Consider the following 17,335-nt stretch of genomic DNA (forward strand, 5'->3'; position numbering starts at 1 on the left):
TTTATTTAATCAGAAACACATTTGAAACGATATAAGAAGTTACACATTATAATAGAGCTGAAAAAGCTCACGATAAATAACAAGTTTGAGCTAGTCTTAGTCTAACAGAGTACTTTTATGCACAGAGCACAAATATGTGGTTTTAAAGAATGTATTTCATCTTTGCTTTTGCTATTGCAATGATTTAAAACAGCAAAAGTACAATGTACATTATCGCATTTTTATATATTTTTCTCAAAACAAAACAAAAAATCACAAACATAATAAACTCCTTCTTCTTCTGGCTAAATATCACACACGTTAATAATTCATTTCCTGAGAAGCAAAGCAGTGCAGAGGCTTTAACAAATGCCGATTTAAAAAAAAGAAGAAATATAAATAACATTTGTTTGTTTGTTAGATTTCAGGTTGCAGGTCCCAGAAAACATCATCCTGCAGCAGCTGGTGGAAATGTTCACGCAACTGAAAATAAATGAAGTAGTCAATGCAACATAAAAATAAACAACTGTATTTATTAAAACACTAGAACTGAGGCTGTTTTTGAGTGACAAACCTGATCGATAACATATTGCCTGGTAGAACTCTTGTCACAGAACAGGGGCATTTTGGAAGAGCACAACATGGACAGACTGATTTCCTTTTCCACTGCGACTGAGGAAACAAACACACACTGTGTGAAGAGGAAGCTCGCTCTCATTCATACTGTAAAACTTTGCATGTGAGAGGAATAAATAATGTGGTCAGACACAGTAAGCAAATAAGTCTGGGTTTGTGTTGTCACCTTAACTACCAGTTATACATGCACACACAAACAGTATGCAGACTTCCAACCAACTTCATTTATTCACACATCAATTATCATTTACATGGCTTTTGCCCTTTGTCTACATTATACATAACATATATGTAAATATTTAGGTGGATTACTTCTGGAGCTTTCGTGCCTAATGTGTTTGGTTTGTTTAAAGGTGCAATGTGTAGAATCTATTGGCTATTTTTCAGAACCGACTTGGTACAGGATATTCAAAGCTTTCACTATATAAGCTTTCGCTAAATCACTCAAAACAAAATGTCTCACCTGTGAATGCTGAATTACTGACAATTTCACTTTCCATTTTATCGGCTACTGTTTTCACCCCAAAACCGTACTTGGTCCCCGATTTCAAGTCAGTAAACGTGTGGCTGGTTTTGTCTTTCACTTCCACAGTCTGACTGTAACCCCAGAAGCTGGAATTAATAACGACAGAGTAGGAGATCTTATCTGTATTGGGAGGGGCCGTCCACTGGAGCGTGATTTGGTTTTCATTGAAGGAACTGTTAACAAGATTGCTAGGCGGCTGTGGCACTGTAAAAAATGGGAGAGTGAGAGAAATTGAGCCAGTGTATTAATAGATAATCCAACGTTGTCATTTTTTAACAAGAGATTCGGATTCAGAGCTGTATAAAGTTATTGATAACGCTAAATGAACATTTCCTACTGCTGCTTCTTCCAATTAAAAGCATTCAACTGGCACAATCTGCAACAAATGTATTTGTTTCTGAGTTAAGTGCTGGCATTGTTCCTCCAAAATTCAATATACAACATCAGTTTATGAATCCCTCTGTCAGCACATCAGTTCTTAATATTGCAGGGAGTAAAAGAACAAGAAGCTCCAGTGACCTGTGTTCAATCTTGAACATGTACGGGTATTAACTGCCTCCTTTATCAAAGCAACATCAGTGTGTTTGCCTGCCCAGTGAATAAATACTACAGCTGCTCTTCAGTTGTTGTTGGTTCTGATAATAAATCAAACCTGCTGTTACCAACTGGAACCACAGGTGGCGCCAAATCAACCGTGAAATATTAGTGGTTGTAACTTTAAAGGGATAGTTCAGTTTTTTTGTGTCATTGTATGAGGTATGTATGCATAGTTAGTGTGTTACCTCATGGAGATGTTGATCAGCGCAGTCATACATACAAATTCAGTACAGTGTATCAGTCCGCAAATCAGCATTGAAAAAAATCCTAAATAGCGTACAATTGAACGGCTCGGATATTTATTTTTTAGGTAAGCATTTTTATACGTGGCAAAAAAAAATTTTGTTCGGCTGGCCCCCTATGCCACAGTCCAATGCTGACTTCTACTACAGCCAAGTTAGCATACAAAATACTGAACCATCCCTTTAAACACATGAGGAAATTACAATAATGGCCAAAGTGACTCACAAGTGAAGATGGAGTCTGACTCTACCGGGCCGCTGAAATCTCCACTAACTGCGTTCACGCTCAGTGTGTATTTGGCTGCAGTCAACAGTCCGTGGTGGTAGTCAATCTTTGGTTCTTTCAGCTCGTCTGTCACATTCACCATTTCGTTATACAGCTTTAGCACCACAGTAAAACATGAATAATTCCCCTCAGGTGGGCTCCAAGTGGCACTGAGGGTATCGTGGGATGTTGTCAAATGCAGGTTTGAAATAGCTCCAGGTTCTGTGTAGGAGTCACAGAGTTAAATTAGTGGCACAACTGGGCACATTTTCTTTAAATCATGGATTTCCCTACAAGAAAAACAACTGGGAGTCAACAGCCGAAGTTAGTTTCAGATTTACTGGTGTAGCTGATGACGGTCACGCTCTCTCCCTCCATTTGATTGGCCAGCGCCATCACACTGAGGGTAACCCTGGCGCCCATCGGCAGACCTGTGACTGTAAACTGTTCTTCCTCTTCGGTCACCGTTTTATTCAGCAATTCACTGTGCGGTAGAAAAACAGTTATGTGAGCCTAAACCGCTGCTGGGAAACGCCTCTCCACAGTGACAAGTTGACAGAAATGGAAAAATATAAATATCTGTATAAAACAACTTGGGACTTATCTTCGGACAATTTAGTAGACAGACCGGGTAAAGCAACGTGAACAAATAATGGTAGGCCTACAGGTTTTTAAACACACCCCAAGTTACGTCAGAGTTATTTGAGAAATAAAAAGAAAATGGTCAAACTTTCCCGAACCCTGTAAATACTGCTGGGAATGCTAACGTGCTCATGTTTAGCAGGTATACATTTTACCATCATGACGTCAGCATTTTAGTTCAGCGTGTTAGCATGCTAATATTAGCTAATCTGCGTGTAAATTAGGCTAGGGTTCAAGCCAGATGGGAATGCCATTAGTTTTGCAGGGATTTGATAGTGAACCAAATAACTGGACCACCAATTCAAATGTGGCCCTGAGGGTGGAGCTTAATTATGGGATAACTAAAGTGCAATGGCATTTTATTAAAAGCCACAAAATCTCAACCTCAGGATGGCGCTACAGGAAAAGGATTTATCATCTTGGCACCATGAATGATATTTCACTCTGGACCAAAGTGTTGCAGTGACTGACTTGCTGACATCCCTACAGCAACCTGAATTGTAATAAATGAATCAATTCTCCAAACATCTCCAAATAGGGTGAGTTATTATTATTGTGGGACACTGCCTAATGTGGGACACCTAAGGTCTAGAGCATTTATCTCTTATTTCTGACACATGTAAATAGATAATATTGTTGTCAAATCCAAGCAGGGGTTCCCTGTGATTGAAATCACATGAATTCACAATTTTGATTTTAAAGATAAGGGAGGGGAAACAGTCAAAAAGGAAGTAAACCATGAAGTCCAGAAAAAGGACAGTGCCATAGGTTTGAGAGGAACTCAATGCTAAGGCTATACATTTTTCAAAACAATGTTGCCATTTGTTATCAGATTATGTTTATGATACAATTATGCATCAAAGTATGCAATAATATTGGGAAAATGTGTTTAAGTTTTTTTCTTCTTCAATCAATCTTTAGCTGTCCCACATTCGGGAAGGTGTTTCCAAGAGTGGGACAGCATGATTTGCCTAATCTGGGACAGTCATTTAAATTGAGGAAATACACATGTAGGAAAATCAAATGTGCAATATGAATTTTATTCAAGTTTTACAGGTCCAATACTTTTATAAAGAAAACATCCCTGAAGCAAATAGAAATTAACTCAATCCTGTTCCTAGGAAATAGTAATTTTCTCATATCCTATGTTAACTCAATGCAATGTATTACAGGTCAGGCTATAATGGCAAAGCGCAGAGTTGGGATATGAAGCCAGGGCAAGAAAAGTATTGTTCAAATTGAAACCATCAAACCTGAGTAATGTACCTAAGACCATGAGTGTTAATGAGCAGATAAGTTTGACTTTAATTAGTTAAGGGGATATTGTTTTTTCCTGCATAATACAGACTGTCCCAGATTAGAGCGACACACTGTCCCAGATTAGAGCAAACCCATTTTCTTGAGCAATTTTGCACATGGACCACTAATATATGAGTATGATATCTGAATTATTTCTTCTCTTTTAATTAGCCAACATCTTGGAGATTTCAGAATGGTATCATGTATGGGTCAAATGTATTGGCTTCATATGTTAATATCGTACATAAATTGAAATTGCAAAAAGTGTCCCACATTAGGGCAACTCACCTTACATACACATTCGGGTCGTTCACAACCGCCGTCACATTGTATTGAGTGAGCTTTCCTTTGGGTGGCACCCAGCGAAGCAACAGGGAGGTTTGGTTGTTTTCAGACACGGTCAGGTTGGACACCATCCCGGGCTCTGAAAGCCAAGAACGGACACAATCATATGAAACGGGCACCAAAAACCCAACCTACAAAACATATTTTCTCTACATGTCATTTTTAGTATTGAATAATTCTATCATCATCAATCATAACTAAATTATTTAGATGCACCTGGAACCATAATGTATGACTAGAATATGTTTGTAAACCAATCTGTGGGCCCTGCAGCAGCTGTAAACAACAACAGTATAACAGTAACTTTTCATGAAGCTTTCTTACTTCAGTGTTCCAGGGGTCTAATGTTAATGTTAGTAAAGTTTTTTTAATTCAGTTATGAGAATATACCTTAAGAAAATGTTCACTTCTCTGACATGCCGAAAAGTTACATAGTGCACCTTTAAACCCCGACAAGCTTTTCATGTGCTCTAACTTGAACTAAATCATACAGGGTGCTTCCTGTTAAAATAATGTTATTTTTTTGGTGAAGTTGCATAAGATACAAACTCACTGGTCTGCTGGACGATGGATTCCTCGCTCCATATGGATTTATCATCGACTCTTGAGATGACAGTGATGTTGTAAACATTTCCGGGTGTCAAACGGTCAACCACTACGCTCTGGTTGAAGCTTACAGTCTCTCTACCCTCCACCTTAATGACATAGAAAGCCACGTTCCCAGCCGGCTTGTCCCAGCTCAGCGAGATGGTGGTGTTCGTCACGTCGGTGGCTATCAGGTTTTCCACTTTGTTAGGCTCTTTAAAAAAAAAGGGGAAAGTAAGGAGTCATAATTATTATTATTAGGGCTCATTCCTTTCATTTTATCAGTGTATAAACGGAATCATAAGACAACAGTGAAAGTATATTGCTCAGTACGGCAGGAAGAAATTGTATAGTGCCCACTTAAAGCTGGGGTACATGATTTATGATTGGTCAAAGTTAACATGAGCTGTACACTTTGACCAATCAGAGCGAGGCTCCGATTCTCTGTTCTTATTGGCTGTTGGGACTGTCCATTCACTTTGGCACGACTTTGTTGGTGTAGAGCATGTCAGGGCGGGACCACAGGGGAGGGACCAAAGAGAACAAGTGGAGCGGTTGACGTATTTGGATTCGAATCTCTTTCCCAACTGCCATTTTCTCCCCAAATCTTCCACCACAGCTTTAAGTGCAACTTTAATGATTTAATTACAACCAAACAATCCTGTGGCCATTATTTCTGACCTATTATCTTAGTTTACTTCTATAAAGAATAGATGCAATATTAATTTCTAAAAGAATAAACTTTACCTACTTTACTTCTAAAATGTTAAATGCTAAGCTGACAACAATATAATACATTTATAATTATAAAATAAAGACACACAAGGAAGAAAAACCAACCAGGAGAAGAGATGCTGATTGAAACAAACAGCTGTAAATGAGCCCCTTTCAGACATGCACTCCAGAAATGGTCCGGAGAATCTGACCCTGTGAATGTCCGGATCTACCTTTACACACATGCTGCACACAGCAGTAGGTTGTAGATGTGAGACACATTCACATACATTATGCCCATCCCCAGCTCCTAACCCTGACATAGTGGGCCACCTAGGAAAAGTCACGGTAATATCAGGGTCGACAACAACCCTGACATTTGTGTCCGCACATACAGCTCAACCCTGGATCATTTCAGAGCCAAAGAGCATGTGTGAAAAGGGTCTTGAGTATAGATATTTTATTGCTCACTGGTGAAGAATGTGGCCTCCTGCGCGTTGAGGTCTCTCTGACACTTTACAGGAACAACCTGGACGGAGTATTTTGTGCCTGCTGTCAGGTTGGTGAGGTCATAGGTCAGGTTGGTGACGTTATAGGTGAGGTCATAGGTCAGGTTGGTGAGGTCATAGGTCAGGTTGGTGACGTTATAGGTGAGGTCATAGGTCAGGTTGGTGAGGTCATAGGTCAGTTCCTTCAGCTTCTCCAGTTTCTCTCCTTCCACCTCCAGCCGGTAATGGCTGATGTTACCGGGCCCGGGCTGCCACGTGAGGACGGCCCCGCTGGAGCTCACATCGCTCACGTTGACATGGCCAAAGAAACGATCTGCAAATATAAGAGGAAGATTGTCCATTATTTAGACACAATTACGATCCTCTTCCAATATCAAAGGCACAAAAACAATGTGTATGTACTCTTCTGTGATCCCATAATTTGTTATATGTATTGGCTATTGTTTTTTTCTAAACCAATATATCTGTTTTTTGTTACGCTGAATTGTTTGTAACTTCTGTTCAAGGGTTTGTAGTCGTCATGGGACAACCTTACATATCAATACTTTGGCTCTCTATTGTCTTAATGTTTTGGATAATGCTATAATGTAAGTCATGAATTATGTCGTGAAAATATGGGGATAAATGAACAGGTGCAGAACCATAGGGACGACAACAAAGAGGTCTCAAATGAGTCCTACCTTCGTAACATATGAAAGGTAGCTGGTCCGAGCAGTTCTTTTCTACCCATGCCCCAAAGCTGTGCATGGCCACACAGTACTCTTCGGTATAGTTGTCTTCAGGATAGCTGTCGATGGGGTCTGGGAACATAGGCGTTCGCACACACTCTGAGGCAATCTCCGAGGTTTCGTAACCCGTCTCATTTTGATAACCCGTCTCATTTTGGCCTGTGTCGTTCAAGTAGAGTCTCATAAAGCTGCTACTGTTTGTGGAGTCCCACATAGCTGGGCATGTGCACGAGCAGCTGCAGCAGTTAGTTATTGGGGTGGAGAAGTTGGACTGGACTGAGGGCTGACCCGGGTACCAGTTCTGGAAGGCCAGGGGGTCCCCGTTGGCCCAGCGGGACCAGGACATGTGGTTGGGGTCCAGGTTCTTTCGTAGGCCGACCCAGTGATCGGAGGTCAGATTCTGGACCATGGTTTGGGAGTTTTCAGGGGTCAGTGTCACCAGTTCTTTGAAACACACCTGACCAGTACAATGGAAGGTTACAGTTAAAATCTCTTCGCGCTAGATTCTACTGCAAAGAGAGACAAGATAATGGTCCGGGCTGAGCTTAGTAAGATTTACTTGAACGATGTTGGGGGGGGACTGATTTTAGGTTCACCTGTTATGTTAAATGCTCCCTCACTATGAGAAAAGACAACCCTCTCTCTTTTACTCCACCTTTCTGAAAACTTGTGTTCAAAAAACAGATTTCTAGGCTTCTAGGTGGAAACTCTACCCTGGAAATCCAGACTCGCCAATGGCAAATTTAAATTCTGAAGCTGATGATGTGGTGGGTCTGGATTTCCAGACTATAGAAACTCTGCATCGTGAAAGAGAAATAGAAGTAAATGTGCTAGTTCCAGCCTCATGTTTAAGTCATTTTTGGTACTTAAAGAGAGGTCCATGTTGTACCTGGCAGTGGTTCCTGGCCGCATCCCATGTAAGAGTTTCCACCTGAGGGTAGTACTGTTGCTCTGCAGCGCTGTGCATCCACATCAGAGCTGAGGAGACATACACACACACACACACACACACACGGGGAGAAGAATAAGACAAATCTGCCATGTGTCCACACAGGTTTCAAAGAGGGAAGCATCAAATTCTCAATGTACATTTGAAAAGCGGGATGCGAGAATATTTGTGGAATCACAAAATAATTGTACATTCATTATTTGTATATCAACCAATCCATTTATCAATTTAGTCGTTCTGGCTCTAAACCTCTACATTTACACCAGCGTTGTACAGTGCTGTTACAGAGTATTCCCTCGCCTACCTGAGTGAACAACTATTTATTTTTCAGACAGTGCCGACATATTTTCAATAGTTTTTAAATTAAAAGATTTAAGGGATATTTCAGTATTTCAGTATTTAAGTGTGGCTGTGTGAGGTACTTCTGCATAGTTAGTCTGGTACCTTATGGAGATGGCAACGAGGAATACTAACTATGCATATATACCTTATAAAACCCCAGCTGAAAAATACTGAACTATCCCTTTAAACTTGTATTCCATTACCGATAATAACTATGTTTGTGAACACAGCATTTCAGTATGTTATTATGCCGTTATAAATGTAATGGAATACCTTTATGGGTATTTCTCAGTCTAGACTGAAGAGGATCTTGCAGTAGTCAAAGTTTGTTCTTCCTTTTTGGCTAGACGCATTAGCTTACCTTTAAAGGTTAAGGTAAGTACCTATGTTCTTTCTACAGAAAAATGTAAATGATTGGTCATAAAATGCATAATTGCTGGCTTATTTTTGAAGAATTTGATGCTTCTGTTTTGCATCACTTTAAATAAATAATTTAGTTAGTATGAATTTGAAATGACATTTCATACAAACGGAATACAAAATAAATGGCATTTTTTTTCTTGTTGATCACAAAATAGTTGGTATATTTATCTATAAACATAACAATAATCATCTGCAGCTTTAATCCCCTTTATTCTGCACCCAGGTTATGGATCAATACAATTGAGAAAAATGTTACTCACCCAAAGCAACGAAAATACAGACTTTATCCATGTTGAGATTCAGGTCAGCTTGATCGGTGTACAGCTGCTAAAAAAATGAAATGATAAAAATGTAGCTGCCAAACTTAATATATTTAAACTATATTAAACTACTACCCACCCAGGCAACACTTGCATCCTGTGGTGCGTTTCTCTGGACAGAAGGAAATGATCTCGGTATGTGGTGTTCCGATAACACACCTGTTTCCACCAAGAAGTAAACAGCTCATTTGACTCGCAACACAAGGCTACATTCAACTCACACTTCGTATATTCCTTTGGGTGCTCCTGGTTTTGCATCAATTTCTCAAACATGCAAATAACTAATGTCAAAAAAGCAGAGGGACTACATAGACTGTGGTGTAATAAACTGGGATGACTCATATATGCAAAGACAGATAATATTAACACATGTCAGGGAACAAAATACAAGAGAACACAGTTTAACGTTACGTATTTATTTTGGCTTCAAGCTTTGATAACAAAAATGGATATTAGTAAAAAAGAAAAAAATGACAGTGAAAAATATAGAAAGATAGACCTCTTATACAAAACTAAGTTCCCAAAATAATCTAAAAAAAAGGTACAGAAATAAATCAAAGAAATGCCTTGAAGTATACTTTTTTTTTTGGCAGTGTTAAAACAAAAAGTGGTTTTACATAGCTGGTGATTGGTCACATCAAACTGAAGTGCTGATGAAAAACAAACCAAGTCCTGACTGAGGACATCTTAACACAGGCAGTAGTTTTAGATATCTGAACAGTGGCACAAACCATCCTAATAATTCTGTAAAAAAGCTGTTCTTCTTTGTTATATTGTGTCCCTGTAGTTTTTGTGTTCAGGCTGCCAACTCTTCCGCTCAATACTGAATATAAAAGTTACCAATGTTTAAAAAAAAGTGATTCGCTTTGCTTTAGGGGGATGATCCAGCCAGCCCTTCATCTACCAAATCTACTGTTAGCATTCATTCTAATACATGGTCCCTACAAGCAGAATCACCATTCAAGAGGAAATAAACTGGGCTTCAGTCTTCGTGATGAAAAAGAAAAACTTATAAAAACAAAGTACAAAAAAATTACAACATGACATAAGCCTGAACATTAGTGGCAGTGATTTCATTTTTAAAATACTTTTTAAACACTGATTAAGTGGAGTTTTAGGTCCCACCCTGAAATCCTGTTTCATGCATACCACTAAATTAAAATCTCAGAACCACTTCTGGGGGCCTTTGTATGCTTTACAGTATGTGCTTCTCCCCTATGCATGATCTAGTAAACAAGGAAAAACTTGATCTGAACCCAGGGAGAAGGATGTGGCATCTTGAAGAAGGCCACCATTTTCTTAGTCGCTGTCGCTCCCCTCTCCTTTGAGCAGCAGTCTCTTACCGCTGCAAGGACAAGCCATCTCCTGTTTCACTGGCTTGTTTCTGCTGGAAAGAACGCAGGGCAAACACAGTAAGCATCAGGTAATTTGGGGTCAAATGGTTTTCACAAGAGAAAATTAGAAAAAGCACTGGGGTGGCATTTTGTCTTATGTTCTTTACATGTTATTTGAGGCACTAACTTTTGTTCACCATGTGGTATAAAACATTTTTTTTAAATGTATACCTAAAATTAAAGGAAAGCTTTAATCTCTAAACCATTTTTGAGGTGCATCAATTCAGACCTGTTCTTAATATTTTTCCCGTTAAAAACTTGTTGTCATTTACTGATGTAATTTTGAGATGTACATAAACTGCTTTATAACAATAGATCATGTTTAGAATCCTTTAAAACGTTTTGATTCAAATGTCCACCAAGACACCATACACACCATGGGATGCATGATCCACTTTTCTCTTCATTCAAGAGAAGGTAGTTATCCACGAGAAAAATACTGAAGCACAAATGTTGGAACATTTAGAAAAAATTTCCATTGCATTACTTACGAAAGAAAAGTCTACATTACACCATACCTATGCGTGCAAAACAGGCATATTCTGAAATGCTGCAATGTATTCAATATATAAATGAAAACAAACACTGCTGAGATATTCTAGAAGAAATAAGTAGATTTTGTCCACTGAATGTGTTGATGGCCTTTTAAGCAGTTGTCTGATGTATGTCTTACATGGCTTTGTCCTGACGCTCAAAAGTATCGTTGATTTTCTTCAGCATCTCATAACGCTCGCGGCCACGAACCTGCAGAAATAGAACAAAGGGAAATGATTCAAACGGCACAACACCTTTTGTTAAGAGGTCTGGCTTTATAACAGTGTGCATTTGGACTTACATTCAGGACAAACACCTCTTTGTCCTCCTCCTCTGCACTGGAAGCAGACTTAGACTTTTTCACAGAGTTGACGGACGTGGTGCCAGGGGCCGGGGCGCTCTCTGAAGAAACAAAAGGTGACATTAGCCAGGGCCCGGCTAGCATGAATGGCACTAACATGACTAAATGAAAAAACAAGGAAAACGTACTCCTCTTTTTAGTCTGTTTGGTTCCGTTCTTGGCGCTGTTCTCTTCCTCCGTCTTCCTGTCCCTGCCTGGACAAGCGCAGACACGGACCTCAAAGCACCTGCGGCCCAAAACCACTCCCCTAGGAACAAGATCAACAGTAGTAAGGACCAATGCTTTCCTAAGCTGCTAATCAAGCTCTTATAGGAACTATAGTGCACATTTTAACTGGGACATCGGAGGCAATAAAATACACAAAAGAAAATTACAAATGTAAAAAAGGAATAGATCAACATTTTTTTGCTTTTTGCGTCACTCTTCGGCTCAGAAAAAAGGGGACAGAAGCCATCCCCTTAACTGTGTTTTATTATTATTATGAAGAAATCATTACAGCAACGGTCGCTCATCCAGGTAAGCTTAGCTCAAACACCGTAAGGCAAAGGGTAGCATTATCCTGATCAAGACCCAAGAAGAATACAGTAGTGTTTATTGATGTTGTAAAGTTTATTTCTCGACTGTCAGCAGGGACAGGCTAACGCTACCCTTGATTACCAGTGTTTGAGCTAAGCTAACTAGCGATGAGAGACCCATGGTCATTTCTGCCCCCATCATAATGAGAAGACTTACTCCGGAGTCTCGAGGGTCAGGATGGTGAGGATAGGCCTACGGTTCATACCGCCCATGCAGGAACTGTTGCACATGAAGCTTAACAGAATAGTTGTTATAGACGAGCCCACCTGAAAGAGAAAAAGAGTCAAATATATTCACCACTGGTTATAATAAATACAATGGGGGGAAAGGGCAACTTAACCTAGAAAAAAAAAAGTTAGAATTAATTTTTTTTGTTTGTATTGGGTACAATTCATTTTTCTGAAGTCCTCATTGATTCTTCATTGTCCAAAATGTAGTAAATTTTAACATTAGGTCAAACACTTTTCTGGATTTTAACACTTATACTGTATTTCATCTACACTGAATTAAGCTATGAATATGATACACTGTTTACATAGAAACTATTTTAAGTCACGTATTAGGAAACGTGACTTGGAAAACGTAAAATATTCGCTGTAGAGAAAGAAAACCTGATCATAGAGGGGCAGTTTACCTGTGGGTTCTCGTAAGGCACGGTCACGCTCTGCCTCTTGGTGTGCATGTGTTCACAATACAGCGCTCTCTGGCTTCCCTCTACACGGATCAGATGGCTGCAATGTTCAGCAGCTGAATTAAAAAGAAATTAACAAAAAAGATTTTAAAGAAATCGCCACAGATGCGTTGCTGTTATTTGAGACTCATTTTCATCCAACCTAGATAAGACAATTTTTTAACTGAAACATTTTCCTCACCATCCTCTTGCTGGTGATGGGGGCATCTGCGGACCACATCAGCCACATGCTCAGTCTTCTTATAGACGGCCGTAGCCCGGAGGACAGCACCCACAGGAGGCTCTTTGCTCACCAGCACTTCCACCGGGCTGGTCTTCGCCAGCTGGCAAAACAGCTTGTTGAGACTCTCTGAATACTGAAAACACAAGAAGAAAAGGCCAAACATGTTATTATCTGTGGAGCAGCAGAGATGCGAGTACATATGCACTGGTCTGAGATCTGAAAAAAATAGTGCACTGCGACTTAAACTTTAAACATTTCTTAAAGTTTCATAAAATAAGTCCCAAATACTCTTTCTTCTCAATAGGACCAAAAGCAAACTACACGTTAACTTCTTTAAATGAATAATGCCACATTTATCTAATTAAAAAAAGACAATTTTTTTTACCTTGCTTCCATGCATTTTTAACCCTTTCTGTGCTGAAGGAAGCCGGTGCAGGAACATGTCCCGTCATGTCAGAGCCGTGCTTTACAACCAGACTGCAGCTCTCCCACAGACCGGGGCAGAAGTTTCAGGGGGCGGGGGATTACAGGGCGGACCACACTAACTTCAACTAAACTGGCCAACTGCAGCAGGCTGTAGGATGAGTCACCGTGGAAACAGTGACGCCATTGGCTCTTCAAACGCGGTGACAGACTCTGGACCTTACAATTTAGCGAATCGTCACAATGAATAAGATTCCACATGAACGCCACCATGAGAGATACCAATGAATGGATTTTTAACAACGCAAGGCAAGGTGTTTTTACTTTTATTTAAAACTTTTCAGTTTTTCACTAGATACAAACTGAAGAGACCAGAGGGAACGTTTTCTATGGTAAAAACTTTCAATTTCCAAACCTTAAGAATTCTGTTTAGTTAAATTGAATTTATATAAGAGTGAAATTATATTGACTACACAACAGGATCAGAGTTTATGTATATAGATATTAAGCTTTTGGTGGAACTCAACACAGTTGAACATGGAATGGCGCCTCGATTGAGCAGCTGTTCGAATTCCTTTTGTTCTCTGGCGAAGCGCTCAAACAGCAAACTTCTGCTCCTCACCATGTTTGGTTGAAGGATAATCTGGTACATGTCCCGTTTGACGGTCAAATGTTGGGTCTGGCTTTTAGATTCATTTTAGCTTTGTTCTCTCAACAAGTATTGGTTTGTGTTGCTGATGTAGTTAAGTCATTTGTTTCACATTGACCAGGGTAGACATTAGAATCATCTGGTACATATTAAACCGATTGAAAATGAACTGAAATCTACCATCTAGCCATCACTTTAATAATACAAGAAAACCAACAAAAAAACTTTCGACATTTAGGTCTGGGATTACTCACGGTGGAGGTGACAGACTTGGCCGTGCCAGACTTCTGGAAGCGGAGCTGGAAGTCACACTCCCCCGGATAGTCAGTGGTGACTGGGACGGCGGAGGACGGGGGAGTTACACCGTCTCTAGTGGACACATCCGGGGGCAGAGCAGCAAACAGACTCTCATCGAAGCCTTCAGTCAGTTCTTGATCATTATGGAGCTGTGAAAACAGACAGATATCAGAGTCCGGATGCCACCAGTAATGAATACATTCAAATTGAAGTTACCATTGTATCTCACTGACGAGAATCTAACAAAAAGTATTTTCCTGCACAAATTCAATCTCATATATTATTTAATTTATAAAAGGTTCTGGTATGCTTACAAGCAGATCTATTTGTCCATCTAGCCTCCACGTTTCATGAGGCGCATCAATCACCGTTGGAAGTGTGTTGATGGGGGGAGCAGATCTGCAAAAATAAAAATACAAGTTTGCATTTTTTTTTTCTGAGACAAACTGATCCTTTTTAAACTGTTAACTGCAATTTAAAAATGTAACTTACACATTCTCCCACAGCTCGCTGAAGGAGTCCTGACTCAACGGGAGACGATCAAAACCAAGCTCGTCCATCATCATGATTTCCCTCCTTTTCCCCAGCTGAGAGAAACCGGGATTGGGCGAGCTGTGAGGAGCAACAGGAAGTGAAAGTGTGTTAGACTGAATGAAGGGGTATGGAACAAGTATTTCTCTGTCAAACTCGCCATATGAGCAGACCGACAACTTAAAATCAAGTAGCGTGTTACTACATAAATTTGCACCATCAAGTAATTTGTCTGCTTTTTTCAAAAGAGTGAATGTTTCGTTTATTAAAAACATTACTCCATTGTAACCTGAAATATAACTAATAGTGAAATGTAACCATTGCAATTTCCCATAGTGCAGTGCGGATTTAGAAACAAATGTAATACAAAATTGTTTAATCTTTTTGGTAGTCCTGCAATCGAGGTTTTACACATTCAGGAAAACCGCAAATCCTCACGTGACACTTTTGATAAATCTTTTATCAAATAGCCTATGAATAATAATCTGTGATCGACTACAACACAAACAAACACAAGGACAAAGTAGCAATAATACGTCTCGCTACAGTCGTTAAGGCAATTTAAAAGAGGATTAGAACAATAAGTATTACATTATGTGTCAATGAATGAATACAAAATGAGCAACCCAGGTGGGTGCAATTCAGGAAATGCGGGTTATAGTAGTAGAAATAGGTAGACGTAGGCCTTCTACTGTGTAAACTGCTGACTAACGACAACATTAGCCTGTGTAACCACTGCTTCATAAAAACACAAATATTCCTACACGCAGCCACATTTAAAACATTTAAACAGGTTTCACATGAACCTAGTTACTTCAGAAGCGGCAGCCTTCAAAACAAACAACAAGGGAAACCATTCAAACTACTAGCGTTAGCCTCCACGCCGGAGGCCGACACGAACTGAAAGGAGCTAGCGAGTAAAAGTGTCACTATAACTCGATGAAAACAACTTTATTTTACGTCAAAAATGAGTTTGCAACTTAAAAACCATCGAATGACAGCCCAAAATAACAGCGTACAACACTCTTTGCCTGGCAATTAGCATTAGCATAGCTAACTACGTTAGCGCTACGTTCCGCTACTGTAGCGCAAAACTTTATTTTTCGCCTTTAAGTGGCTATTTGGGGATTCGGCTGGACTAATAAGACACATATGACCACACATCTACCTTGTTAGTCCTGCGACTGCTGTCCGAGAGAGGTGAGTCACTGATGAGTAATAGCGAGAAGCTTTTAACTGCAGAAAGTCAAAATATTGTGAGATCACACCGAGCACGTTGTTTTCCTCGGGGGTTCCCACTGAAAGGAGGGGGAGTGGCTATCTTTAACCCCCCGAGGCGTCCAATCACAGAGTGCCGCCATCTCTGACGATATAAATGCAACTTCTTGAAATGCTGCTGCATTTAAAACTACCGGAAATAATGCAACTGAAGACCAACCATAGGAATCAAATTATCTTTATTTCAAGTTTCCAGTTTACTTATTCATCATACGCTCTGTAAATGCATCGTTGGACAATCGATCAACAATGAAACATCCAAAAAAGAAGAAAAAAGAACACAAGAGAAAATCTAAACCATAGCTAAAAAGACTATTAGTGTAAAGAAATGTAATTGTATTGCAAAATATTGAAAAAAGGTCATATTAAGTAGTATCTATATCATATAGAATACAATAGAATGTAGTAGAATCGAATCCTGAATGGAGCTGACTTGACATAGCCCTCAAGAAATCTTCATATGATGTACTACAGAGAAATACAGGCTTTGGCTGAGTACCTGAAGGCAACATGACAAGGAAAAGGAAAATGCATGGGTTTAAAAAAAAAAGTGTCCTTTACTTTAACACCCAATGTATCGTAATATACTCAGTAAGTTTGTATACAACAATATATATTTTGCTGCACTAGTTTGCTACTATGACCATACTCCCCAGCCACAAGCAATTGTTGTACTTAAACTGGCAAAAGAAGAATTTGAAGAACAAATATCATTCACATTAAATCTACACTAACAATCAAAACACGTATGAATTTCAGATACCATATATCTAAGTCATAAATAACCTCATGAGTATTTTGAAATCTAAAAAATATGTATAATTACTAATTAGTTCCTTGAAAACGATTACAGGTCCAGTGTTTCACTGGCAAGTGCTCCGAAATTTTTTTTTGCTTATTTGAGGATCATTTGGATCTTTGGAGACTATATGGAACTTCTAATTTCTAAATCACACAGGGCTCACATATAACGTATATCATATATTTATTTATTGCTCCCATTATTAAGTTCATTATGGGAATAATGAAAAATGAAAGAAGGCCCAGGCAGTTAAGACAGACGCCTTGCTTGAGGGCACCTTGGCCGTGCTCAGGATTTGAACTGACAACTCTCCATACCAGTCAAGAACACAGGTGACTGTGTCCACATGCTGCACTTAAAACCAATCAACATCCCAAGCTAAGTCCCTTCGGCCTGAGCCATTGCATCGCTATAAGCTAACTTTGTTTGTCCAATTTTCTCCTCCTTATTTTATTAACTTGAATGTCAAACGTGT

At 39.4% G+C, this 17,335-nt stretch overlaps 2 protein-coding genes across 3 annotated transcripts; both read right to left on the bottom strand.

Moving 5' to 3' along the window:
• Positions 1-16: 16 nt before the first annotated feature.
• On the bottom strand, positions 17-9,170 carry LOC307269467 (uncharacterized protein). The gene is made up of 11 exons (XM_080052436.1): positions 9,042-9,170; positions 7,957-8,045; positions 7,020-7,524; positions 6,302-6,652; positions 5,085-5,330; positions 4,475-4,610; positions 2,587-2,729; positions 2,207-2,467; positions 1,079-1,345; positions 554-651; positions 17-462 (listed from the first exon to the last, which is right to left on the bottom strand). The coding sequence occupies exons 1-11, from the start codon at positions 9,070-9,072 to the stop codon at positions 397-399; spliced, it is 2,193 nt and encodes a 730-aa protein (XP_079908562.1). The 5' UTR covers positions 9,073-9,170; the 3' UTR covers positions 17-396.
• Positions 9,171-9,507: 337 nt separating this feature from the next.
• On the bottom strand, positions 9,508-16,075 carry LOC307268906 (cellular tumor antigen p53-like). 2 transcript variants are annotated; one of them, XM_080051704.1, is made up of 11 exons: positions 15,949-16,075; positions 14,742-14,861; positions 14,564-14,648; positions 14,207-14,398; positions 12,839-13,013; positions 12,601-12,713; positions 12,123-12,232; positions 11,519-11,637; positions 11,331-11,431; positions 11,169-11,239; positions 9,508-10,485 (listed from the first exon to the last, which is right to left on the bottom strand). In XM_080051704.1, the coding sequence occupies exons 2-11, from the start codon at positions 14,813-14,815 to the stop codon at positions 10,401-10,403; spliced, it is 1,125 nt and encodes a 374-aa protein (XP_079907830.1). In that variant the 5' UTR covers positions 14,816-14,861; positions 15,949-16,075; the 3' UTR covers positions 9,508-10,400. The 2 variants fall into 2 exon arrangements, with proteins under 2 accessions (XP_079907830.1, XP_079907829.1); XM_080051703.1 differs by having other exon boundaries at positions 9,508-10,488.
• Positions 16,076-17,335: the final 1,260 nt, after the last annotated feature.

This window comes from Ammodytes marinus, assembly GCF_949987685.1.
Source record: "Ammodytes marinus genome assembly, chromosome: 23".
Lineage (NCBI taxonomy): Eukaryota > Metazoa > Chordata > Actinopteri > Uranoscopiformes > Ammodytidae > Ammodytes > Ammodytes marinus.

Coding starts and splice junctions, on each gene's coding strand:
- LOC307269467 (XM_080052436.1), bottom strand. CDS start 9,072: ATGGATAAAGTCTGTATTTTCGTTGCTTTGG. Junction 8,046..9,041: donor CTGTATTTTCGTTGCTTTGG/GTGAGTAACATT, acceptor ATGTCTCCTCAG/CTCTGATGTGGATGCACAGC. Junction 652..1,078: donor CAGTAATTCAGCATTCACAG/GTGAGACATTTT, acceptor TTGTTTCCTCAG/TCGCAGTGGAAAAGGAAATC.
- LOC307268906 (XM_080051703.1), bottom strand. CDS start 14,815: ATGATGATGGACGAGCTTGGTTTTGATCGTCTCCCGTTGAGTCAGGAC. Junction 14,399..14,563: donor ATGGACAAATAGATCTGCTT/GTAAGCATACCA, acceptor CTGTTTTCACAG/CTCCATAATGATCAAGAACT. Junction 12,233..12,600: donor TGCCTTACGAGAACCCACAG/GTAAACTGCCCC, acceptor TTTCTCTTTCAG/GTGGGCTCGTCTATAACAAC.